The sequence below is a fragment of the Somniosus microcephalus genome, chromosome 3 (genome assembly GCF_052327205.1).
Source record: "Somniosus microcephalus isolate GS21.2 chromosome 3, FLI_Smic_1.0, whole genome shotgun sequence".
Lineage (NCBI taxonomy): Eukaryota > Metazoa > Chordata > Chondrichthyes > Squaliformes > Somniosidae > Somniosus > Somniosus microcephalus.
In genome coordinates, this window is record NC_140989.1 from 346,832,972 (window position 1) to 346,860,743 (window position 27,772).

The following is a 27,772-nucleotide window of genomic DNA, read 5'->3' on the forward strand; positions in this document are numbered from 1 at the left end:
TTCTGTATTCACAAAGGAGGACACAAATAACCTCCCAGGAATATCGGCAAACATAGGGACTAATGAGAGGGAGGAGCTGACAGAAATTAGTATCTCTAGGGATATGGTGTTGGGTAAGTTGAGGGGACTGAAGGCCGACAAATCCCCGGGGCCTGATAAACTACATCCTAGGGTACTTGAGGTGGCCCTGGAGATAGCAGATGCTCTAAGGATCATCTTCCGGAACTCCATTGACTCGGGAACAGTACCCGTGGATTGGAGGGTAGCTAATGTTACCCCAATATTTAAAAAGGGGGGTAGAGAGAAAGCAGGGAATTATAGACCAGTAAGCCTTACATCGGTTGTGGGCAAAATGCTAGAGTCCATTATTAAGGATAAAATAGCGGAGCACTTGACAAATGGGGAAAGGATCGGACAGAGTCAACATGGATTTACAAAGGGTAAATCGTGTTTGACTAATCTGCTGGAATTTTTTGAGGAAGTAACTGGTAAAATAGATGGGGGAGAGCCAGTGGATGTGGTGTACCTTGACTTCCAGAAAGCCTTCGATAAGGTTCCACACAAAAGATTATCATGCAAAATTAAGGCTCATGGGATTGGGGGCAAAGTATTAACGTGGATAGAGAACTGGCTGGCGGATAGAAAACAGAGAGTTGGAATAAACGGCTCGTTTTCGGAGTGGCAGGCAGTGACCAGCGGGGTGCCGCAAGGATCTGTCCTGGGACCCCAGCTGTTCACAATATATATAAATGATCTGGATCAGGGAATTGGATGCAATATTTCCAAATTCGCTGACGACACTAAACTAGGAGGAGGGGTGGGCTCTGATGAGGATGTCAGGAGGCTACAGTGCGATTTGGACAGGTTGGGGGAATGGGCGGATACGTGGCAGATGCACTATAATGTGGATAAATGCGAGGTTATCCACTTTGGGGGTAAAAACAGGAGGGTAGATTATTATCTAAATGGCAATAGATTGGGAGATGGGGAAGTGCAGAGGGACCTGGGTGTTCTTGTGCACCAGTCACTGAAGGAGAGCATGCAGGTGCAACAGGCGATTAAGAAGGCAAATGGTATGTTGGCCTTCATATCAAGGGGGTTCGAGTATAGGAATAGGGATACCTTACTACAGCTGTACAAGGTGCTGGTGAGACCGCATCTGGAGTATTGTGTACAGTTTTGGTCGCCCCATCTGCGGAAGGATGTTCTTGCCATGGAAAGAGTGCAGCGGCGATTCACCAGGCTGATACCTGGAATGGCGGGAATGACCTACGAGGAGAGATTGAATAGTTTGGGCTTGTACTCACTGGAGTTTAGAAGATTGAGAGGGGATCTCATCGAAACATATAAAATTATGGCAGGCCTGGACAGGCTGAATTCAGAGAGAATGTTTCCAATGGCAGGGGAGCACAGAACCAGGGGCCACAGTCTAAAAATAGCGGGCAAATCATTTAAAACAGAGATGAGGAAGAATTTCTTCACTCAAAGAGTGGTGAGCCTGTGGAATTCCCTGCCACAGAGGGCTGTGAAGGCTAATTCAATAAATATTTTCAAGAGAGAATTGGATATATTTCTGAAGGCTAAGGGGATTAAGGGTTACGGAGAAAAGGCGGGGACGGGGTACTGAACTGGTAAGATCAGCTAAGATCTCAGACGAAGATCAGCCATGATCTCATTGAATGGCGGAGCAGGCTCGAAGGGCCGAATGGCCTACTCCTGTTCCTATCTCTATGTTTCTATGTTTAAGTCTGTTAATACAGACAAAAGTTACAGTTTTACAAACCCATTCACAAGAACACCAGAGTCTGGCACCCTAATGTATTTGAGGTGTATCAGACTGTGTCAATAAAAGTGTCATGAATCTTACCATTCATGAAGAAATGACTCATGAAATAACAGTGGGCGGCCAGCTGGTGGCGCCGTCCAAGGAGTATAAATACTCGGGCGTGGGCCCAGCTTGCCCAGGATGGTTTTTGTAACCAGGAACTAGTGATGTAACTAGAATCTCATGGTTGTGAAACAGTTGATTAAATTGATGTAAGAAAACTCATTAAGCCTTGTTTTATACTCAACCAAGTGGCATAGTGGTTAGCACTGTTGCCTCACAGCGCCAGGGACCCGGGTTCGAATCCGGCCTCGGGTGACTGTCTGTGTGGAGTTTGCACATTCTCCCCGTGTTTGCGTGGGTTTCCTCCGGGTGCTCCGGTTTCCTCCCACAGTCCAAAGATGTGCGGGTTAGGTTGATTGGCTATGATAAAATTGACCCTTAGTGCTAGGGGGATTAAATACGTGGGGTTACGGGGATAGGGTGGGATATGTGTTGGTGTAGGGATTACGGGGATCGGGTGGGATATGTGTCGGTGCAGGCTTGATGGGCCGAAATGGCCTCTATCTGCACTGTGGGGTTTCTGTGAATTCTGTGAAAAGTGCTTAGTGAGTTTTCTTACGTCAAAAAGTATTTTATTTATTATTTTAGCCATGAGCACTTTTTTTTGAATTGGGAAACAGTACTTAATAGGGAAACAGTACTTAATAGGTTACATTACATAACTAGGAATGAGCTGGAGAGTGGGATTAGACTAGGTGACTTGTGGAGGAAAACACTGGCCTGATGGGCCGAGTGGCCAGTTACTCTGTTGTATCACTCTCTGACTCTCTGTATACTGTGCAATGTATAAATCAGTGGCACCTTATCACAGTGAGCGGTGGGACTGCCCTAATATGTAAAATAATCCGGTGGGTCCTAGGCACAAATCTTACATGTCCTGTTTACCCACAAAGGTGAGGCCTTTGATATATTTTATTGATCTGTAAGGGCTTTTAACTAGCGCAGCAAATAGTGTCAAAAGGCACAGATTATTGAACCACAGGAAATGGTAAGCAGTAAACATTTTTAATCACAGTGAAAGAACATCTATTTGAACACCACTTGTACATGTTATTAAGTTAATTCCCACTCTCTGATGCTGACATTAAACACCTGATTAAAAGTTCACTACGCTGTCTCCCTAGCGCTCAGTGAGTCACCCAGTAAGGAGCAGGTCTATGTTGAGTCGCCTGGCCTGAGCTGGTGCTACTAGTGTTCACCACGTCACTGGGTTAGGGAGGGATAAAAAAAATCTGCCTGGGTTCCCACTCCTGATTGCAGTTCAGTGACCCCCCCCCCCCCCCCCCCCCTACTGGGAGTAAGCATTTGTGGACATTGGGCAGAAAAACAGAAGTGGGTTTGGAGGTGATGCTTCCCATAGAAGTAGGTGGAAGTTATAACACGAAATAGGTCGCTCGATCCAACCAGCGTGTGTCTCCATTTACCCACCTTGTTCCCATATCCCTTTAGCCACTTTTCCTTCATCTATCCAACCTAACCTTGAATGTTGACAGTTTCTGCCTCCACCACTAACCCTAGAAATGGATTTCACAGCTTCAAATCTCTCGAAAGAAAGAAAGCCTTGCATTTCTATAGCGCCTTTCACGACCACCGGACGTCCCAAAGCGCTTTACAGCCAATGAAGTACTTTTTGGTACTTTTAGTCACTGCTCTCTATGTGAAGAAATTGCTCCTGCCCTCTGTTCTAAATCTCTTCGGGAGAAATTCATTATAGCCCCGTTTAGGGTGCTAACTTTTAAAAGTTGAAAAAATTAGCGCCAAGCACTAATGTCTTTCAACCTTTAAAAAATGTGGTTTTGTGCTCCAGGAAGGAAGTGGAGTGCTCAATCCAGCGCTCCACTTCCTTCCTGGAGCGCAGCAGGCAGGGCGGTAGGTGAGCAGCACTGCCGCGTTGGAAGGCTCCTTCCCTCCCTTAAAGGGAAGGGCCATCACTGCAGGCTCTGCAAGGGGAAAACTTACCTGGTCCCCGACGGCAGCCACGATCTGGCCCGATCAGCCCGATGCACTGCAGCAGAGTGCCGGGCTGATCGATCGTTGGGAGAAAAAAAAAGCAAAAAAAAAAAAGAGAACGAGCATTTCAGGTTTTTTTTCCTACCTCGGTCGCCTCGCCTTTAAGTATCACCCCCGAAACGCCCGGCCTCCCGATGAACGCCTCCTGCGGCTGCCGGTGTATTCACTCGGCGATGCAGCAGGGGGCGGAACCGAAGTTTGGGTCCGGGGCGATGCGCATGGCGATGACGTCACGATCTCCAGGCGAAGGAGATCGGAGCGTAACGCCATACTGCCGCTGCAAACCTCCCGCCAAAGTTAGCGGGTGGTGATATTCTCGCCGCGCCCGGGCGGTAAGTGGTTAGCTCCCCTTTATCGCCCCCCCGGAGGCGCTAACAGGAGGTGCTAACCAGCTGAATTTCTAGCCCCTTCTATTTAATCTTGTATCTATGGCCCCTCATTTTAGACCCATCAACTACTGGAAACAGTCTGCTTCTATCTACCCTGTTCCATCCTTTCATAATTTTAAACACACCGAGTATATCACCCTATTATCTGCATTGTTCTAACATTAAAAGGCCCAATTTTTCAAGTCAGTCTTCCTATTTGTATTTCTTCACACCAGGCAGCATCCTAGTGACCCTGAGCTGTACCCTCTCTAAAGCCTAAATCTCCAGAGGGAATAGTCTACTGACACTCATTGTCTAGTCTCGTACCCGAAGAATGGCCGCTTGAGTGAGCTACGAGAGTGTGGCGGCGCCCATAGAACCATACCCCAGCAAGGAGCTACTGTCTCCTGAAGGGGAGAAAATTGCCAAAAAAGGATCCAGGGGGAGGGGGAATCAGCTGGAGTAAACTGAGCGTGAATTGGGAAATGATGAACGAAGACATGGTTGAAAAGGTAGTTCTGAGGATGCTTTTGAAGAATGGGCAGAGGGAAGTCTGGGGAGCAGGGTCATGATGGTTCAGGTGCTCTGCCTGGGGGAATGGGAGTGCACAGTAGTGCAGAGGGTGCGAGGTATGATGTAGGGCTGGAGGAGGCGGCAGAGGCCGGAGAGCGGCCCAGCCAGCGGCTGCTGGCCGGAGAGCGGCCCAGCCAGCGGCTGCTGGCCGGAGAGCGGCCCAGCCAGCGGCTGCTGGCCGGAGAGCGGCCCAGCCAGCGGCTGCTGGCCGGAGAGCGGCCCAGCCAGCGGCTGCTGGCCGGAGAGCGGCCCAGCCAGCGGCTGCTGGCCGGAGAGCGGCCCAGCCAGCGGCTGGTGCCCCTTAAAGGGACCACTGCGGGTCACACTAGAAATGGCAACAAAAAAAAATCTGTGGCACTAATTTTTGTGGGGCCCAAAGGAGCATGAATGCTCATTGCTAGCCCCACTATAAAACCTTCCCAATCACTGCCAGTTGCTCCGTGTCCCCCACCTGCATTTCCAGACACTGCACACAACCCCTCCCCCCCCCCCCCCCCATCCCACCCCACCACCACCACCATCGAGCTGATTGTCAGTACTGTTTGAGCGCTGGCAGCTTGCCAATAGTATTGTACTGAAACCCGACCATGGAAATGGTTTGAGCCTCTTGCTGGTGCCACGGGGGAGTGTGGGAGGGACATGGAATGGGGTGGGGGTGGGGGGTTATGCTCCCTTTAAGCATTGCGGCCACGCCGTGCTCTGCAGCTCCCACGCAGCCGGCTCACCGGCTTTTAAATAGGAAATGCTGCACAGCCCCTTAAACGGGCCGAGCACCCAAAAACAAAATTAACTGGAACATTGGATCCCATTGGCGATCGCTCTGCCCCCTTGTCTACCCAAACTGAAAATTCCCCCCTCCCCCACCTCACTGTGATTTGGGGGTGACAGTGGAGTTCAATGAGAACAGGGGTGATGGATGAGCAGGACCTATAGTTATAGATAGGATGTGGTCGGTGAACTTCTGGATGAGGCAGGTTAGGGATTCCCAGAGCTGAATTCTGCCATGATATTTAAAACCCATCGGTTAACACATTTGCGTGGAACTCCTCTGATTACTGATTTAAAAGGTATGTTGAAACACCAACAGTGAAAAAGGGTCATTCGAACCATGGAATGGTTACAGCACAGAAGGCGGCCATTCGGCCCGTCGAGCCCGTGCCGGCTCTCTGCAAGAGCACCTCAGCTAGTCCCCATTGATTGTATTAAACTAGAGAACAGAGGAATTTCACGTGAACGCATTAACCGATGGGTTACAAATACCACCCAGCAGACAATCGGCCACGTTCTGAAGCTCTGCAGTGACCTGGGGCCTGTAATCTGTACTTCCGCACTCCTCAGTATAAGGGCTGGCTGCCTTCCATTCCATTCTTGCTCCGAGTTCCTCCCCGCTGGCCTTGCAGCCTCTTGATATCAGGCATTCCATAAATGTCAAAACATTCAGAGACTGCATTGGCCCTCGTGGCACTCCAGCAGTGATGAGGTGGTCTAGGCCTTAAAAACAAACCGTCACCAGGCAGATCCCATTAAGGCCTTGTTTGCAGGAACTATTGATAATCTTTAAGATGCAATATTCTAGTAACTTGTCCGGTAATACACCAGGGATTAGCTTCTTCCTGTAGCATGTGCAGATGAACTTCTTTGTATCTGAGATCAGTTGAACCCCGATGAGATCGCTCCCTGTGGGAGGTTGATGTGTAACCTCGATTGACTGTTCTCTTACCATTGCCCCATATACTTACTCCATCATAAGCTACACCAGCTGTGGCACACTTCCACAGGCTGACTTCAACAACAACAACTTGCATTTATACAACGCCTTTAATGTAGTAAAACGTCCCAAGGTGCTTCACCGGAGTGTTATCAAACAATATTTGACACCGAGCCACATAAGGATAAATTCGGGCAGGTGACCAAAAGCTTGTTCAGAGTTAGGTTTTAAGGAGCATTTTAAAGGAGGAGAGCGAGGCGGAGAGGTTTAGGGAGGGAATTCTAGAGCTTGGGGCCTAGGCAGCTGAAGGCACGGTTGCTAATGGTGCAACGATTAAAATCGGGGATGCGCAAGAGTTGGAGGCCAGAATTGGAGGAACGCAGAGATCTCGGAGGGCTGGAGCAGGTTACAGAGATAGGGAGGGGAGAGGCCATGGAAGGATTTGAAAACATGGATGAGAATTTTAAAATCGAGGCGTTGCTGGATTGGGAGCAACTGTAGGTCAGCGAGCACAGGGGCGATGGGTGAACGGGGCTTGGTTCGAGTTGGGATACGGGCAGCAGAGTTTTGGTAATACAATAGCAAAATACGGCGGATGCCGGAAATCTGAAATAACCACAGAAAATGCTGGAAACACTCAGCAGGTCAGGCAGCATCCGTGGAGAGAGAAACAAAGTCAACGTTTCAGGTCTATTTCTCTCTCCACGGATGCTGCCTGACCTGAGTGTTTCCAGCATTTTCTGTTGTTGTTTCAGAGTTTTGGATAAGCTGTGTACAATCCACTGACTGCACTGTACGTGTGGTAGCTGGCTGCGTGTGCCTGGGATCAGTGTGGGTGAACGTCATTCCTCAGAATCTGTATTCCCCCTCTTGCTTTCTGTGTCTGTAAGTTGGGGTTCTAAATCTTAAAACTAGTGTGAAATGATTGTAATGTGGCGTTTGTGGTGGAACCCTGTTAGACTGGTGAATGCTCCTTCAATTGACTGCAGGCTGCTCCTGCTAATTCAAAGTCGTTAATAGTGCCAAAAATCAATCAAATTATCCAGCAGTTCAAATTAAGACATTTTAACAAAGCAGCACAGGAGTTTTTTTTAATAATACAATTTCAATTCAAGTTAACAAAATAATTCAAATTAAGCAACTTCAGACTAAGAGGAGTAGACTAAATTTGAATCGACTCCAGCTTGGATCTTCTCTTAGGTTGGTGGATCCCGCGCGATATAACTTGTGTCCATCCCTCCCTCTGAATTATTGGTGTCTGACCAACAAACGGCACTGTCGTTTTGCACACTGAAGCACAAACACCTCCTGGCACAGCAGGAGTGGGACGAGGGATCCATTCAGCTGCCCTCCTGATCTCAGCCACTGGTTGCGGTGAGGAGGTCAGAGAGAGACTCTTCTCTGGTGAGCTCTCGTGCACTGCCTGGCAGCTGGGTCAGAGTGGCACTTGGAGGCCTGTGAGCGGGTTTCCCACCTGCGCTTTTAGAGATGCTGCCTAAGACCAGCAGAACTGAGAGGTTATACTATCAGGGAAAGATTGAACAGTCCACCTCTCTCTCCTCCTTTTAAGGTGCTTCTTAAAACCTACCTCTTTGACCTATCTCAAGAAAAGAGAAGACTGAGGGGTGACCGGATAGAGATTTTCAAGATTATGAAAGGGTTCAATAGGGTAGACGTAGAGAAGATGTTTCCACTTGTGGGCGCGACCAGAACTAGGGGCCATAAATATAAGATAGTCACTAATAAATCCAACAGGCAATTCAGAAGAAACTTCTTTACCTAGCAAGTGATTAGAATGTGGAACTCGCTACCACAGGGAGTAGCTGAGGTGAATAGAGTCGCCTGAGAACTCATATTTTTAATGTGGAAGCAAGTCATCCTCGGTTCCGAGGGACTGCCGAAGAAGAAGAAGATGCATTCAAGGGGAAGCTAGATAAGCACAAGAGGGTGACTGGAATAGAAGGATATGTTGATGGGGTGAGAGGAGGCTCGAGTGGAGCATAAACACCAGCATGGAATGCCCTGTTTCTGTGCTGCAAATACTTGGTAATACTTTGAAAAGAATAGAGGCGGGTTATACTCTAAATGTTTTTTTTAATTGTATTGAAGGAGGAGAGAATGACTCAACAGGCTGATGTCAAGATTCCATTCCGAGTTTCAATTGCTTAACTTGGGAGTTGATGAGAAGCTGTGGCAATAAATCTGTAAATTGTTTTTCTTTTATTCTCGGGATGTGGGTATCACTGGCAAGGCTGGCATCTTCTTGCCCAATCTCTAGTTGCCCTTGAGAAGGTGGTGGTGGGTTGCCTTCTTGAGCCACTGAAGATACTCCCACTACTTTCTACTGGGATTTCCAAATATAATATAGATTATATAGAGTACCACCACTGGAGGGCGCCACAGTGCAAGGACACCTTCTTGGAGTTTAACTCCTTCCATGGCATTGGAGAGACAGGTCCGTATGAATATGGCTTCAGGGTGGCTTTCTGTTATGTCAATTCAACTCTTTTTCTTTTATAAGAAAACGAAGCTCTTTTAAAGAGTTGGGACAGGCACAATGGGCTGAATGGCCTCTTTTGTGCTGTATCATTCTATGATTCTAACTTGTAATTAAACAAAGTAATGGTATTGATCAAAATGAGGAGCATCACTGCTGGGATATTTCCCTTCCCTTTTTGTCCTCAGTACAACTGAGTACACACCTCACGATGTATTAACCCACTGAGCCATTAGTGGAGCATTCAGTTATAATTTAAAAATAATGGGCATGTTTTGAGCTAGGTCTCCAGGGAGCCTAATAGAAGAGGCTTGTAGCCAGACAGCAAGGAGCTGGAGTTCCAGGGCAGCCTGTCACTTAGGCCTGTTTGGTAGGGTTGCCAGGTCTCGTTGAAAGTATTCCTGCAGGTTTGATCACGTGACGGCAGCAGCACCCGGGAGATCCCTGCCGCATTCCGGGAGACTCCCGGGAGATCCCTGCTCCACTCCAGGAGACAACCGGGCAATCCAGGAGAGTTGGCAACCTTACCGCCCGGCCCAATGAGAGCTCGTTTCATCAGTTAGACAGAAGACCTTCGTATGACGGGACACTCCTCCCTCCCCCTCCCCTGAGGGAGGAAGTGATGAGGGGAAATAGGGAGTGGGCTGGAAATTTCACAAGGGGGTTCTCCCGATCTCCCGCTGTAACTTCAGCAGGAGGCCAGCATAACCCCCAAGTTAAAAACTGCTAACCATGCTGTTCCCTTTTTGAGGCTACATGGGTCTCAGCCAAAGTTACAGTGGGGACTGGGAGAAGCCCCGCAGAATTTCAGACCTAATGGGCAGGATTTTCATTGAGCCGTGCAGGCGGGATTGGAGGCGTATGGGGAGGTTAAAATCCCAAAATCGGGGGGCACGAACCCATCCCGCCCCCAACCCACCTCCATGCCAGTTTCAAAGGAGGCGGGTACCCGACCCGCGCTGGGACCCGCGGCAGTTTTTAGCCTAATCCCTATTTTCATAGCTGAAGTGTGGGATTCCCGACGGCTCCAAACCACGCCAAGTTTGCGAGGTGGGCCGTCGGGCTGAAGGGCTTGGAGGGGTCGAGATGTCCGGTGTTCAGGTGAGTGATGGGTGCATGAGTGCAAAGGTAAGTGTGTTTGGTGTGTGTAAAGAAGTTTTACTTGCCTTTACAGCCTTCCTTCCTTCAGGTCTCGGGAGTCCCTCATCTCACCAGCACAGAAAGCAGAATGGCCGCGATCTGTCAAGAATTGCAGCATTCAGCTTTCTGTTCCGGAGAGATCTCTAAATCATCCTGAGAGGAAGGAATTAACTTAGAGTACAGATTGTCAGTGTTTGACAGCTTCAAACAGCTGTGAAACGCTGATATTTCATCTGTCAAAAGCTCTTGACAGATGAAATGTCAATCTGTGACGTCACCTGTTGCCAGGTGGCCCTTAATTGGCCTGCGCTGGGCGGGCTCAACAAGGTCAATCAAGTCAAAATCGCGTGGGTTGGCTGGAACTCGATGGAGGCGGGACTACAACCCCGAAAGTTGTAGTCCCGCCTCCTACCCGAATCCTCATTGAAAATCCAGCCCAATGTTTCCGACTCCACAACAGGCCTGCCCTTTGTCAGAAGAGAAAGAAAGACTTGCGTTTGTGCACAGCCTTATCACATCTTTCAGAAAAACCTCAAAGCCCTTCATCGCGTAGAATGAATTATATCGAAGCGCATTGACTCTTGTTATGTGGGCAAACGTCAATGGAGTGACATGGGGGAGAAATCTGTAGCCTGCGGTGGACCACAGTCTTTTTAAGCTGATTAAGCTGCAGGGAACCGAGTGTAAAATCTGGTCAGACCCAAGATGCAGAGGTACCACAAAGTCATTTCCATAAGCCAAACAAGCACTGAGAATATTAGGAATGGGAAGTTCTTGCTGGTATTTTGTTAATAACTTGCGGCTGCACATTTATTTGATCAACAGAAGGAGACATGGCCAGTGACAGAGGTGAGACAGCTCATGGAAACATCCTGTTTTATTAGAATAAAGGCAGAGATGGAGTGACAATTAAACCAAACTGCGATAACAAGCCAAACACTGGTCCACTCTGGTTTTGTTGAACTAATAAATAAAGATAAATGAATTATCAGCTCATTAAATTGACAGTAATGGAGTACAGTTGCAACAGGAATCAGAATCTGCTCATAATGCTCAACGTCAAACTAGGCCACGCGCGCACAGAATTAAAGAAAGTAATGGTACTGATCAAAATGAGAAGCGTCACTGCTGGGATATTTTCCTTACCTTTTGTCCTCCGTGGAACTGAGTACACACCTCATTATGTATTAACCCATTAGTGGAGCATTCGGTTATAATTTGAAAATAATTGGCATGTTTTGAGCTAGGCCTCCAGGGAGCCTAATAGAAGAGGCCTTGTAGCCAGACAGCAGGGAGCTGGAGTTCCAGGGCAGCCTGTCACTTAGGCCTGTTTGGTAGGGTTGCCAAGTCTCGTTGAAAGTATTCCTGCAGGTTTGATCACGTGACGGCGGCAGCAACTGGGAGAACCCTGCCCCATTCCGGGAGACCCCTGCCCCATTCCCGGAGACTACCCGGGCAATCCGGAAGAGTTGGCAACCCTACTGCCCGGCCCAATGAGAGCTCGTTTCAACAGTTAGACAGAAGACCTTCCTATGGTGAGCCAGCTCATGGAAACATCCTGTCGTTAGTATAAAGGCAGAGATGGAGTGACAATTAAACCAAACAGCGATAACAAGCCATGGAGGGAGTGCAGCGAAGATTCACCAGACTGATACCTGGGATGGCAGGAATGACGCATGCGGAGAGATTGGGTCGATTGGGCTTATACTCGCTGGGGTTTAGAAGAATGAGAGGGGATCTCATTGAAACTTATAAAATTCTAACAGGACTAGACAGACTAGATGCAGGAAGGATGTTCCTGATGGCGGGGGAGTCCAGAACCTGGGGTCACAGTCTAAAGATAAGGGGTAAGCCATTTAGGACTGAGATGAGGAGGAATTTCTTCACCCAGAGAGTGGTGAACCTGTGGAACTACCACAGAAGGCAGTTGAGGCCAAGTCATTAAATATATTCAAGATGGAGTTAGATATATTTCTTAAGGCAAAAGGGATCAAGGGATATGGGGAGAAAGCAGGGACAGGGTACTGAATTTGGATGATCAGCCATGATCTCATTGAATGGCGGAGCAGGCTCGAGGGGCCGAATGGCCTACTCCTGCTCCTATCTTCTGTTTCTATGTTTCTATGTAACAAGCCAAACACTGGTCCACTCTGGTGTTTTGGTGAACTAATAAATAAACATTAATGAATTATCGGCTCATCAAATGAAGTTGCATCAGGGATCAGAATCTGCTCATAATCCTCGATGTCAAACTAGGCCACACACACATATATACACAGTTTGAAAGGAGCGGGAGCCGGAGAGGGAACCCGGTTACCAGGACGCCAAGTGGGACAGCCAGGGGTAATCTGCAGGCCAGGTGTGTGGAGGAGACACGCAGGCTACTAGAGTCACCAGCGCCATGGAGAGGACATTAAAGAGTCGCTGTCAGCCCAGTAGATGGCGTCCGTACCACGGCGGCTGAAGACTGCCGGGCAGAAGTGCGGGAAAGGCGGAGCGAGGCGAGAGCAGACCCTATTGTGATGGCGCCGATGAAGATGGCTGCCGTCCTTGCGGGCTCCGTGCGTACCAGCAGCTAAGTGTCCTTTGCTGCTTGGTGCGCTCGGCTTGTTAAGGGAAAAAGCATTTCACTGACTGGATTTCACTTGTTGTATTTGGTTATGTGACAAATGAAATTGAAATTGAAATGTACATGTATGAACACACTCACACAAACACACAATGGAAATTACCTTGAGGGATTGAATGTGCCTTTTTGGCCACCATGTCAATTTTTTGCTTCTTACCTTTGTAAAGAAGTATGACCAGAACGTTGGAAGTGAATCATCCCTTCGAGTTCTGCAGGATAAAGAAACGAGGGTAGATATAAGCGTTCAATTGTTACATCTCCAAGCAACTGCCTGAATCATATAAAGCTGCTCCTGGGCAAAGACAATTTTATGGCATCAAAACCGATTTTTCAGAGCTGTGAACAGAGCATATAATAGCACCCAAAATATGTAGCGACGGAAATTAATTATTTTGTAACTAAATATAATTGAGTCAGCAAAGTGCAAATAAAAGCGTCATTAGCAGCTCAGGAACAGATGCCATCCTGTAAGAGAACAGTGAGCGGAGCAGTTAGTGCCTAATCTGGCAGTATTAGCCCGACGAAGCTTGGGTATTTCCAACTGCTAATCATTAACAGTGTGACCCAGCGCAGTCTCCTGCGGCTATTGATTTGAGATTAAAAAGGATGGGTAAAGCACCAGCTGGATAATGGGAATCGCGACCAAGTGAGTTTTTGGAACCCACGCGGGTTTGATGAGAAAATCCGATTGAAGCGCGGAGCCGCTACCTGCGGGAATCGGGGAGGGATGCTGACTGGCTCTTTGATGTTTCTGCCCTTTTGTTTTTAGTTCTCAAAGGAAAGGTACATAATGGATTCGCCGCCTGAGAAACTGAAAAAGGAGCTGGAGGAAGAGCTGAAGTTAAACAGCGAAGACCTGCGAAGTCACGCCTGGTACCACGGTCACATTCCCAGGCAGGTATGCTGCTGAACATTAACTTTTTGATCTGGATCGCGCTGTTTACTTTCTATTGAGCTGTGATTGTTCGCTTCACTTGAATACTTTGCATAGTCCTGCTAGAAATGACCACAGAGAGAAGAGCTAGAGCCATGTTTCCTATACAAGACTCCTCCGGAGTTCCCATATGGTTTTGAGTCAGTCTAGACTATATAGTATCACTTAACGCTGATTATTTCAATATAAGCGATGAGATCATTTTCCCCAGAGCCCCAATTTCACAACGCTGTTGTGCTGGTTAATAAATGGAAAAACACAATCACATTAAACCAAAGTTGCCTTTTATCTTTTAAAGTATCAAATTAGAAGCCTTCCCCGTGGCTCAGAGGTTATGTCTCTGGGGTTGAAGTTGGTCCTCGTTAGTAGAGCAAAGCGGGCGGTATCCTATCGAGCGCCCTTTATAATCCCTGCCTGAATCTCGGTTCCATTGCCTTCAGTAGGTCTGAGTATCAGGCAGGGTGTATAACAAACGGCCGATGCTATAACGCCCAGTTTAGCGCTACCACCGAGGAGAATTCCCCCCCCTGTCTCCGACCGGTCCTGATCGAGGAGGTCACCCAGGGTTGATTCTGAGCCGGTGCTGAGAGCAGTGATCACGGCTGGGGCGACGGTGGAGCTCGTCCGGTTGGAGGCAGCAACATCAACAGCCTGCATTTATAGTAAAGCGTCCCAAGGCACTTCAGGCCAGATTGTGTTCCCTTAAGCAGAGAAGATTGAGGGGTGATCTGATCGAGATGTTTAAAATGTTACAAGAATTCACTGGGGAAGATTCAGAGAAACTATTTCCTCTGCGGGGGTGGGCACATAATCTTAAAATTAGAGCCAACCATTCAGTCCTGCGTTTGGGAATCCAGCGCCCCCTGATTGAAGCGTGCAAATGATGATTGTTTTTACGGGTGGCTGCCTGATCCTTTTGAAATAAGAAACACACGAGCAGATGAGTGCATCTATTTTCTGCATTTGCAGAAGTCTTAAAAATAGATATATACATGGTTACTCCATCTGGAATACTGCATTCAGTTTTGGACACCGCATGTCAGGAAGCATATATTGGCCTTGGAGAGGGTGCAGCGCAAATTCACCAGAATGGTACCGGGGTTTAGAGGGTTAAATTATGAGGCCAGGTTGCACTAAACCTTGAGTATAGAAGATGAAGCGGTGATCTGATCGAGATGTTTATATAATGTTAAAAGGATTCAATAGGGTAGATACAGAGAAACTATTTCCCCTAGTGGGGGAATCCAGAACGAGGGGGCATAATCTTAAAATTAGAGCCCGGCCATTCAGGAGTGAAATCAGGAAGCACTTTTTCACACAAAGGGTAGTAGAAATCAGGAACTCTCTCCCCCAAAAGGCTGTGGATGCTGGGACAATTGGAGATTTCAAGACTGCAATTGCAAAATTTTTGTTAGGTAAGGATATCACAGGATATGGAGCTAAGGCGGGTAAATGGAGTTGAGGTTCAGATCCGCCATGATCTAATTGAATGGCGGATCAGGCTCAAGGGGCTGAATGGCCTATACCTGTTCCTAATATTCCATTTGGTTTTGTTTACTACTGTATGTGAAACATTCAAATAGCTACCAGGTTCTTGAAAACCTGGATATGCTGTGAGCTGCTGCGATGGAAGTGGATGTGATGATGTGTAGCAGCCCTGCGTATAAATGTCCTTACGCCCTCTCTTGAGTCACGCTGACCGTGTTTATGTTTGTAGATGGCAGAGACCCTAATTCAGAGAGATGGAGACTTCCTCATCCGCGACTCTCTCTCCAGCCCGGGAAACCACGTCTTGACCTGTCAGTGGAAAAATGCTCCTCACCATTTCAAGATCAACAAAGTGATCATCAGGCTGAATGAAGGCTACTCCCGCCTGCAGTACCAGTTTGAGCGGGAGAGCTTTGACAGCATCCCCGCTCTCGTCCGGTGCTACGTGGGGAATCGCAAGCCGGTCTTCGAGCAGATCGGGGCCATCATTTTCCAGCCCATAAATCGGACCCTTCCACTGAGGTGTGTGGAGGAAAAATATGGGACGGCTGCTCCTGTCGGGCAGCAGTTCTGCTCTACGTCAGACGGGAAGGTGGACACAGCAAAGCGGCTGAGCTTGAACATGTCAAATGAGCTCAGTCAGGAGCGGATTCTATCAGCAGGAAACCTTTTGAGGTGGGTTTCCTGGAAGGAAATAATTCATTCCCTGCAGCAGGTTAAGATTCAAGTTATGGATGCCTTTCTGTTTAACAGTATATCTTATAAAATTAAACTGTACTGAATCACACACTGTGCAGAAATCTCTCGGTTGCTTTCATCAGAGTTACTCACTACCTTTTTGCTCAGGTGTGGAGATGCCGGTGTTGGACTGGGGTGGACAAATGTAAGAAGTCACACAACACCAGGTTATAGTCCAACAGCTTTATTTGAAATCACAAGCTTTCGGAGCGCTGCTCCTTCATCAGGTGAAGTGAAGAGTTGCATATAAGCACAGCATATATAGTCAGAGAGTACTGCCAGATGATTGCAGGTAATCTTTCTAACTGCCCTTTATCACACCTCGGCAGAGAGATAATCACAGCAATCACAGGTGTGAATGGTGTCCAAACAGGTCAGTCAGGAAAACATTACATCAAAGAACAATGAGGTGGGGTCACAAGGGGTCAAATGTTTCAGATGCTGGGGTCTGTAAGGAAAAACAAGAAACAAACAAAAAACTTTTTTTGCTGGAAAATAGTTTTTTGTTTTTTTGTTTTTCTTACAGACCCCAGCATCTGAAACATTTGACCCCTTGTGACCCCACCTCATTGTTCTTTGATGTAATGTTTTCCTGACTGACCTGTTTGGACACCATTCACACCTGTGATTGCTGTGATTATCTCTCTGCCGAGGTGTGATAAAGGGCAGTTAGAAAGATTACCTGTAATCATCTGGCATTATTCTCTGACTATATATGCTGTGCTTATATGCAACTCTTCACTTCACCTGATGAAGGAGCAGCGCTCCGAAAGCTTGTGATTTCAAATAAAGCTGTTGGACTATAACCTGGTGTTGTGTGACTTCTTACATTTTTGCTCAGGGTCACAGTTCCCTGTCCATTGATTGGCTCAAGGGCTGCTCTTACACACCCAGCATAAAAATAATCTTGTGTGCTTTTTTAAAAAGCACAGCCATTGAACGAGCTTTCCATTTAAAGAATATGTCTTGCCTGTTAACGATTAGATGTCGGACTGGTTTCCTGTTTGGATTTGTTGTAATTGGCTTCCTGAAGTAAAAGCTTAAATAAACATACATGCATGGTCTCTCCCTGACCCCGCCTCCCCTCCCTCCTCTCTAATCCCAGCTCCAGCAACATCCCAGCACAGGCAGGTGGTGAATTCAGGTGCATGGGCACAAGCAGCAGCAGCAGGCTGGCTGAGGGTCACAGCCGGTGAGGGGCAGGGTGGGCTGCAGCCAATCCCCCCTTCCCCTCCCATCCCACATTATTATGAGCACCCGTGGTTTAAATGGATTTTGTCAATGGACCCTCTCCCATTCAGACATTTCCAACCTCCCAATTGTTACCGTAGAACCATAGAAATCTCAGCACAGTGGGAGGCCATTCAGCCCCACACCTGGCCACTAGTAGTGGGGCTGCCTACCTCTAGTCCCATTTCCCTGCTCTTTCTACTCTAGTCCCATTTCCCTGCTCTTTCTACTCTAGTCCCATTTCCCTGCTCTTTGTATCAATTCCCTTGTGAAGACTGCTATTGAATCTGTATCCACCACCCTATCAGGCAATGCATTCCAAATCCTAACCACTTGTTGAGTAAAAAAGCTTTTCCTCATGTTGCTACTGGTTCATTTGCCCATCACCTTAAATCAGTGCCCACTGATGATAAACCCTTTAAAATTATTCTTCAAGTGCTCATCTGATTCTGCCTTAAACCTTCTGGGTGAGAAAGATTGAACTTAAACCCAAAGTATGAATACATTTTATATTGTATTGTATTTTTGCTAAGAACAATAGATCAGTTGGGAAAGGGTAAAGGCCATCAAATGTTGTCCAGCTAGTACCCTAACGCTGACAACCTTGCATCCAACGCCATTAAGAAGTGCAACAAAAATAAAGTCTGATGAAGTTTAAATGGGATTGGACACCTTGCTGCCTTTGCGGTATCTTGCTGGATTAGAGTATGTTACTTTGGCCTAAATGAACAGGAAAAAGGATTCTTTGCCAGGAGTCTCCCGCACTGTTCTTTACCCACAATGTTACTAATTCAACTTTGGACAAGGAAACTCATACATAACTCGCTGGTGTAATCCTCGGTGCAATCCGATTAAAATGAAACGTCTCCTCGTTAATAATTGATTCGAAGTTTTTCCATCTTCCAACATAATCTGTGTGACCTTTGCTCTTAAAAAGATTTGTATTCTTGTAGCAATTTAAAGTGACGTCATTTTTTCCCATCTTTGACCTTGGGGAGATTAATGTCTTTGTAGCTGTTTCAAACGAGGATGTACAGCAGGTTAAGTTGTTGATGTTTTTTCCGTACCGCGGTTTGTTTTACATCCTTCTGCTGAATTCCTTCAGCTAGATCATGGGGATTCAGTACATTTACGTTTTTATAGGCAGCTTAACAGCCCCTTTCGTCTTCAGCTGCCTGTACTCCATACTGTACCACTGCTTGAGGTGTGAGCAAAAGAAGCCTCCCGTTGAAAAGTACTTGAGTTTCGATGCACTTGGCAAAGTTTTGCGCCGCTCCAAAGTTTTTAAAGTACCGTAAGGCAGCAGACGTACAGGTTTTAAAAAGCTTTCTTTTCTCTGTCGCCGCAGGAATAAAGACAAGAGTGGGAGCCAGCCTGCGAGCCTTGACTATGTGCAGGATAGACGACAGCCCTTGAAGTCCCATCAGTCCGAAAGTTACCTTCCTTTGGGTGAGTTTTCAATCACTCGCAGTTTTAGACGGCAGTGCCACTGAAGATGTGCATAACTCTTCAAAGACTTTACAATAGAAAGACCTCAACATCGTCTTTCTGTGCATAAAAATGACTGTGACAATTACTAAATTCCTCACCCTGTCCAATGGTCGGTGTTGACCTGTATGTTTATAACGTGAGGAGTTTGCTGCTTGTTTACCAAATGTAAACCGCAAAGAATTGTTTTATTATTTGAACCATTACCCTTTCCTTCCCCTGCTTAAAGCTAACCTTCCTGTACTGCTATACCAGTTCTAATGGATTTTCAGTCACTGTAACACGTGAGTCTTGTCCATTAATAACAGAAAACCAAAGTACTTAATACAATAAGTCATCCAGGTATTTGGCTGTAATTTTTAAATATATCCTATCGACGAAAGAACCTGCATATATATAGCTCCTTTCATGACCACGGGGCATCTCAAAGCGCTTTATAGCCAATGAAGTACTTTTTGAAGTGTAGTCACTGTTGCAATGTAGGAAACGCGGCAGCCAATTTGCGCACAGCAAGCTCCCACAAACAGCAATGTGATAAATGACCAGATCATCTGATTTTTTTTTAATGATGTTGGTTGAGGGATAAATATTGGCCAGGATACCGGGGATAACTCCCTTGCTCTTCGAAATAGTGCCATGGGATCTTTTATGTCCATCTTAGAAGGCAGACGGGGCCTCGGCTTATCGTCTCATCCAAAAGACAGCACCTCCGACAGTGCAGCACTCCCTCAGCACTGCACTGGAGTGTCAGCCTAGATTTTGTGCTCACGCCTCTGGAGTGGGATTATGAACCCACAACCTCCTGACTCAGGCGAGAATGCTACCCACTGAGCCACAGCTGACGCTGACTATGGTTTACATGTACATGGTGTGCATGTACATAGATCCCTGAAGGCAGCAGGACCGGTAGATAAGGTGGTTAAAAAGGCATATGGGATACTTGCCTTCATTAACCGAGGCATAGAATATAAGAGCAGGGAGGTTATGATGGAGCTGTACAAAACGCTAGTTAGGCCACAGGTCGCTGCACTATAGGAAGAATGTGATTGCATTGGAGAGGGTGCAGAGGAGATTCACCACTTTTTCACCCAGCGGGTGGTTGGAATCTGGAACTCACTGCCTGAAAGGGTGGTAGAGGCAGGAACTCTCACAACATTCAGGAAGCATTTAGATGAGCACTTGAAACGCCATAGCATACAAGGCTACGGACCAAGTGCCGGAAAATGGGATTAGAATAGACAGGGCTTGATGGCCGGCACAGACACGATGGGCCGAAGGGCCTCTTTCTGTGCTGTATAACTCTGACTCTACTCCTCTCTTTACTCCAGGAATTAGGTCTCCGCAACATCAGCACCAGCCGCAGCAACAGCACCACAAGGGATTGGAAGGAATTGCACGTGTCAAATCCCCGGTGTTTAGAACAGGCAGTGAGCCCGTTCTCAGTCCAACATTTGTCCGATGGCCCAATTTGGAATCGCAAGCTGGGGAAGCACTGAGAGGGTCTGATAGTCAACTTTACCCTAAACCACCACCAAAGCCCAGCAAGGTGCCGTCTCTGAGAATGCCACACTCGCCTTCATTAATGAACAATCCTCAGAGAATCAAGTATGCTGAGATGAGTGCCGGTACAGCAGAAAGGGGTCACTACTACTGTGAACTAAAACATGACGCCCCAGTGGACAGTGCAGCGTCAGCTCAGCATTTCTTACAGTCTAACAGTTTTGTAGAAAGACTAAAAACTGAGGAAGCATCAAAGATCTTCTTTCAAAGATCCAAATCTGTCCTCAGCATTTCGGAGGAGAGCCCGTTCCAGTTCACATTGTCTGCTATGGACGATGAGGAAGAGGAGAGGGGCCCAGTCTTCTTCAGACCCGTCTTTGAGACTGTCTCCTGCTTTAAGCCCAATGACTTCAAATCAAAATTGCTTCCCCCTGACAACAGGCCCCTGGACACCTCGGTAATCAGACGTGTCAAAGAGCTGTTTGCCAATAATGACCCCACGTCTATTGCCAAGCACATCCTTAAAGTGGACAGCCAGGTAAGAGTTTGCGTTAACAATTCACACTACAGATTTATAAAGCTGCATAATTCCATCCTACTTTACAAGCCTTTGTATTCAGAGTAATAAATCCAACAATCTAGGAGTCAAGAAGGGCAAATAAAGGGTCACCTGGACTGTTATGTGATGATGTCATTTGTACACATGACAAACCAAGCACTGAGGGTTTGTTTCCAGAGGGATAGAATTGAAAAGCAGAGAAGTTCTGTTAAACCTGCACAGAACCTTGGTTAGACCACAGTACTGTGAACAGTTCTGGTCTCCATATTGTACAGCCGCAACCAAGGGGGCTGATCATTTTTAAATACCATCAACAAATTGCTCCTCTGTTGGTTGGTTTAACTTGATCAGTCTCAATCAAAATTGTAATTAAATAGTGTTTGCAGCACAGAAACCGAAAATTCAGGCCAACTGGTCCACCCCGATATAGAGGCACTGGAGAAGATGCAAAAATGATTTACCAGAATGATACCAGAACTGAGAGGTTATACCCATCAGGAAAGATTGAAGAGGCTGGGGCTCTTTTCTCTAGAAAAGAGAAGACTGAGGGGTGACCTGATAGAGGTCTTTAAGATTATGAAAGGGTTTGATAGGTTCGACATAGAGACGGTGTTTCCACTTGCGGATGAAACCAGAACTAGGGGCCATCAATATAAGACAGTCACTAATAAATCCAATTGGCAATTCAGGAGAAAGCTCTTTACCCAGAGAGTGGTTAGAATGTGGAACTCGCTCCTGCAAGAAATTTGGTGAACAGCAAAGATGCGTTTAAGGGAAAGCTAGATAAACACATGAGGGAGAAAGGAGTAGGAGGATATGTTGATGGCATTAGATGAAGAAGGGTGGGAGGAGGCTCATGTCGAGCATAAACACCGGTGTGGACCAGTTGGCCCGAATGTTCGGTTTCTGTGCTATAAATGCTATTTAATTACAATTTTGATTGAGACTGATCAAGTTAAACCAACCAACATAAGAGCAATTTACTGATGGTGTCTAAAGATGATCAGCCCCCCTCGATTGCGGCTGTACAGTAATGGGAGTTGGAGGGGCAGAGTGATGGAGGAATGGGGAGGGTGCTGATTGTTTGGAGGCTGCTGAGCTCTTCATTCCATAAAGCATCTGGGTCCCAGACCTGAAACGTTGACTCTCTTTCTCTCTCCTCGATGCTGCCTGGCCTGCTGAATGTTTCCAGCATTTTCTGTTGTTATTTCAGATTTCCAGCATCCGCAGTATTTTGCTATTGTGTTGTGTGTGTTCTATCTGTTGCTTCTATTATCTTGTACTGTAGTTTGATTCACTACAAAGCGTAAAGCACCTTTTGTTAGAACACATCTTTCACAATGCATAAAAATTTAAGTGTATAAGCTGCCTTTGTATTCATAGAATTAAATGAGAACACGTTTCCTGGGAGGGTTAACCACATCACTTAAACCTCAAACAAATGTCCGATGATCATGGTGTTCCAGTGAAGTACTCGCATCCACCATGAGTCCAGAGGAACAAGCGATACAGCTGGTGGTAAATGTTAATAAATGCAACTGATGGACCAGTTGTGCTTTGATTGCTTTGCTCCCAGAAATCTAAGTACGACTGCACAACATTGCATTAGAAAAACCAATGATGTTCATTGGTGACGTGTTGCAGAAGACATAGAAAACACTTTTTTGTTTATTAACGGGGTGAATTTCCTCGCTGTTTTCAGCGGTGCATAAACAGCACAGGACATTTATTCAGACAGGAAAATCAGACGGAAGCGAAGTTGCCGGCAGTCCTGGGGCGGCAGGGTGGGGGGATGCTGTGAGAGATTTGGCACTCAGTCCCAGCGCTACCTCCCTCCAGTTGGCACAACTACCATCCCTGGCACAAACGCCCTGGAGTCACTCATTCAATTTCCTCGAGGAGGTCGGAGACAGAGAAATTCTTTCTTCTCGTGTGCCCGGGTGCCGCGCCCTGCTCCCTTGTTCCGCTGCTTGCTCCAGAAGGGCCCGCAAAAGTTTCATAAAGGGATTGATGAGACAGGCAGCAAAGTTACCCGAGAGTCAAGTGAGTGAGCCGAGCGCTGCTCCTTCCTGACCTGGTATTCCCATCCCGCCCAGCCTGCCGCTGAAGTGTGGTGGCTGAGCTGCCTTTTTAAAGGCTGCAGCGCGGTTTCCATACACTCCAGCAGCGTACACCTGTTTTACCTGAGCTTACCTTTTCGGCAGTCACTGCTCCAGGAAACCTTGGTGTGAATCCCGCTCCGCCCCTCCCCCCAGCCAGCGCAGATCTTTTTGAAACGGTGTAATGGCAGCGCGAATCACCGCGTGGAAAATTCTCCCCAAACTATCCACTAATGTGCACTGTGAGGTTTCTACAGATGATGGATTGCTGCTTCCTGAATAGGGAAGAGGTGAATCTAACATGGCTCCTGTTACTATGGCAACACTTGCCATTTATCCAGACGGGGCGGGGTGGGGTTAGAGATGTATATAAATTCACGTTTTACATACTGAAAGTGATATTTATAGTAATCCTTGTGTCTCAAATAGCTCCATGGTTAGCTTTCAGAGAATAAGATACCCAGGAAGTTTTTAGCAATAAAGATAGCCTCTCTATGCCGACACTGGCATCCTTGACGTGTGAACCTGACAATGTTACCAGCGACTGTTGATTCTTGCCACTGAAATGCTGAGTATGGAGAAAGAAATAATTAAAAGAAGCTTATTTGTAATTAATAACATTTTCACAACAGAAAACCAGCACTGGCAGGGGGAGGTGAGTGCGGGCCACAAGGCCCCATCTACTGCTGGTTATCTGATCCCACTCCACCCCTTTACTGAGCATTGCTTTGAATGGATGATGCCTCATACTGGCGTGATAAACTGAAATCCAAGTTCAATGGCTGGCGCCCTAATAAATGATTCAACTCAAAAGATTATTGTCGCTCAGCAACAATGAAAGTGTAAGCAACAGGTCCTGTTCTGGAGGTACAATCAGTTTGAGCTGTTTGAATTCCTCTAACAATGTGTAATTTTTTTTTTAAACTGCCTGAACCTGAAGGCTCATTGAAAGACCGGTGCAAAGATCATTCGGAGATGCTGGGTGTCCCTTAGATGTTCTGTCACAATTGAAAGAATGGGTTGGTTCTGGTGACCAACACTGCAGGATCCAGCACTGGATGCACCACAGCCGAGGCCAATCCTGCCCTCAGTGGATTTGTGTGTGCACACCCTTCTAACAGGGGTCACTGAGTACCAGGGCCACAGAGATAACAACTGTAGCACCCGCATAGTCATCCTGAGCGAGATCCGCTCACCACGGCACAGAGCAGCAGTCAAAGCCGAGAGCTTTCGGTCTGTATGGTCTCGGTACCACACCGGGGGCATTCAGTCACCCACACGGCCAGCAGAGGAATCCTGCACTGATTCAAAGCTCAACAAGAAATGGTGGCTTTGATTTTCCACTTTTGAGGAACTGGGGAGCATGCTGGTCTTCTGGCTCTCCCGAAGGTGCACCCGCTGAACCCAGCCGATTTTTTTTCCAGCCATACGGATCATTTGCATAGTTTTGGCAAGTGTCTACCTGCAGTGGAGTCGGTCACTAGCTGGGACAAGCCTTGAGGCCATTTCAATCTTAAATGACCCTTGCTCTGCCCAGTAGAGACAAGCCGGCACCCCTTGATCCATTGTTGCTGTGGCCTAAATGATGGGAAATACATTGGATGATGATATTTGCCTCATTTGTACATTGTAACAATATGGCCGCCCATATATGGTCGCCAGCAGGAAATCCAATGGGCGGGAAAATCAGTGAGGTCAGTCCTCTACCTCCGCCTATCCCGAAGGAGGAGGGTGGAAATTCCAGGCTTGCATATTTAGAAAGCAAATTCTACCGAATGGATCTAATTTTACACTTTGTTTGTACAAGTCTAATTTTGGGCACAAACCCTAGTGCCAGCGCTGCTGACATGACTCCAAGTGCTGACTTACTATTTTCATCTACTGCGCTAACTGTCACCAGTGCAAACCCTCTATTGCACCCACAACAAGGGTGAGTATCCCTTTGCACCTTAGCATTTGGATTCACTGGGGGTCAGTGTGACTTTGTGCGACGGGTGTTAACGAGTCGGCAGCCTGTTTTCCATCTTTCCCCATTTTTATTTCCATTGAAGTCAATGAGGAGAGATGTAAAACGGGCTGACGACTCACTGTCACCCATTTTACACTATCGCACAAAGTCAAAATGACCCCTAGTGTCTCTGGATGATGTTACGTGGCTACCCTTTATCTATTAACACAGCACCTTGGTTAGAACAGCACCAAGGTATCGAACCTTGGTTAGACCACACTTGGTGTACTGTGTACAATTCTGATCGCCATATTATAAAAAGGATATAGAGGTACTGGAGAGGGTGCAGAGAAGATTTATAAGGATGATACCAGAAATGTGAGGGTATACATATCAGGAAAGGATGAACAGACTGGGTCTCTTCTCACATGGAAAAAAAGAAGGCTGAGAGGTGACCTAATTGAGGTTTTTAAAATTATGAAAGGTTTTGCTAGAGTGGATACAGAGAGTGTTTCCACTTGTGGGGAAGAGCATAACTAGAGGCCATCAATATAAGATAGTCACAAGAAATCCAATAGGGAATTCAGAAGAAACTTCTTTACCCAGAGAGTGGTGAGAATGTGGAACTCGCTACCACAGGGAGTGGTTGAGGCGAATAGTATAGATGCATTTAAGGGGAGGCTAGACAAGCATGAGGGAGAAGGGAATAGAGGGTTATGCTGATAGAGTTAGATGAGGAAAGACTGGAGGAGGCTCGAGTGGAGCATAAACGTTGGCACGGACTGGTTGGGCCGAATGGCCTGTTTCTGTGCCGTATATCCATTGTAATCCTATGTAATCCACCCTTCGAAATACAGCTTTGAAAATCAAATCCTGGAAATTGCTCGTGGTGATCATTGCACAAATGCTTAATGTTAGTTTAATAGAGGTGCTTATTACGCCTGTGAATGATTGAGACACGGACAGCAGGAGTGGAACAAAATAAGTCTTTACTGGTGGAAGTCAATAGTGAAACTAAAAACACAGAGGCTCACTAGCGCCTTTTATACAGGGGTGGTCACTGCCGGTATTGCAGTCTGAGACCAGTTATTCTCTTAAAGGTGCATACACAACAATTCCGCCCCTTTTTAGATAAACAGTACATAACATTCATTTAACAACTAAATGATAACTAATTACAATCACAATTACGGTTGCTAGATACATTGGTTAAGGTTAAGTAATTATAAGTTCAGTCTTTGAGGAGGCTTCCTGATTCTGTCTGGATAACACCTCTTTGGGGTATCAGGTTCTTCTGGCAATGTTGAGTCGAGATCAATGTCGTTGTTTGGTTCATCTTCCAATATCACCGATTCTGCGGTAGCTGCAATTGGTACGTCGATTTCATTGCCAGGTGTATCAGATCGTGGTGTGGAGTTGACGTTTTCCAGTGACTCTAGAATCTGGTCAGCATGGCGTCTTACAATGCTCTCTCCAACGTCCACGGTATACATGAGAGGTCCTTGCCGTGTACAAATCGTTCCTGGCTGCCATTTCTCAGTGCGGTAATCCCGGGCCAAAACTGGTTGACCTATCTTAAAACTCCTGGTCGGCCTTTCATTCATATTCTGAAACTGCCTGTTCTCCACATCTCTTCGGACGTTTGGCTTAACCAAATCCAAGCGGCATCGTAGTCTTCGATTGAAGAACATCATGGCTGGGGTTTGGTTGGTAACCGCATGTGTCGCATTCCGGTAGGCAAACAAGAAGTTGTCCACCTTGTGTTGTAGGGGTATGTCTTCATTACACATTGCCTTGATAGCCTTCTTGAATGTTTGGACAAACCTCTCGGCCAATCCATTAGTGGCTGGATGATATGGGGCAGATGTGTAGTGCTTAACACCATTGTTCTTTAAGAACCTCCGGAACTCTTCAGACACAAACTGTGGTCCATTGTCAGAGCAAATCTGTTCAGGCAGCCCATTCCTGGCGAATATGGTTCGTAAAACTGTGATAGTTTTTTCCGTGGTGGTTGAGGACATTTTTATTACCTCTGACCACTTTGAATGTGCATCCACCGCAATTAAAAACATCGAGTCCATGAATCAACGTGCACCCTTTGCCATGGAGATGAGGGCCACACCCATGGATGTAGGGGAGCTTGTGGTGGGGCGTTTTGGACCTTCTGGCATCCTGCACAGCTCTTGGTCATCTCTTCGATTTCTCTATCGATTCCCGGCCACCACACAAACGCTCTGGCTAAGTTCCTCATTTTTACCCCACCCAGATGACCCTCATGAAGCTCATTGAGCACTCTATCCGTCAACTTAGGTGGAATTACTACTCTGGATCCACACATCAAGGTTCCTCTGCACACTGACAGCTGTTCTCTTCTCGGCGAGAATGCTGGCAGCAGTGGTTCGCCATGTGCTGGCCATCCCTTCACCATTAAATCATAGACCCATGATAGTGTCGGGTCATTCCGTGTTTCCTTTTCTATGTTTGCATTCGTCACGGAGACATTCGACTATGGTCGAGTGGAATAACTCCATTGGATCCACTGCAAGGTCTTCTTCTTGCAACGGTAGGCGTGACAATCCATCAGCATTTCCATGCTGTTTAGTTCCTTTGTATTCGATGTCATATTGGTGTGCCCCTAGGGAAAGGGACCATCTCTGCAGCCGTTGCGCTGTCATTATCGGTACGCCCTTCTGAGGGTTGAAAATGGAGACAAGAGGTTGATGATCGGTTAGTAGAGTAAATTTTTGACCGTGCAGGTAGTGATTGAACTTCTTCACCCCCCACACTAGGCTGAGGGCCTCTCTGTCAATCTGAGCGTAGTTACGCTTGGCAGAAGTTAACGAGCGTGACGCAAAAGCTATCGGCCTCTCTAAACCATCAAGGAATTTATGTGACAGTACCGCCCCAATGCCGTAGGGAGACGCATCACACGCCAGTCTGATCGGCAGTGCTGGGTTGTAGTGAGCCAATACTTC

The 27,772-nt window shown here is 46.9% G+C and overlaps 1 protein-coding gene across 6 annotated transcripts in view; it reads left to right on the forward strand.

Annotated features, from left to right (window-relative positions):
* bcar3 (BCAR3 adaptor protein, NSP family member) overlaps positions 1-27,772 on the forward strand; it is a 219,140-nt gene that overhangs the window by 174,469 nt on the left and 16,899 nt on the right. For all 6 annotated transcript variants that reach the window (XM_085983300.1, XM_085983301.1, XM_085983302.1 and 3 more), the window contains 4 exons: positions 13,583-13,711; positions 15,465-15,910; positions 18,552-18,652; positions 20,020-20,729. In XM_085983300.1, coding sequence (XP_085839426.1) covers positions 13,583-13,711; positions 15,465-15,910; positions 18,552-18,652; positions 20,020-20,729 — 1,386 coding nt within the window. The remainder of the gene's footprint in view (positions 1-13,582; positions 13,712-15,464; positions 15,911-18,551; positions 18,653-20,019; positions 20,730-27,772) is intronic.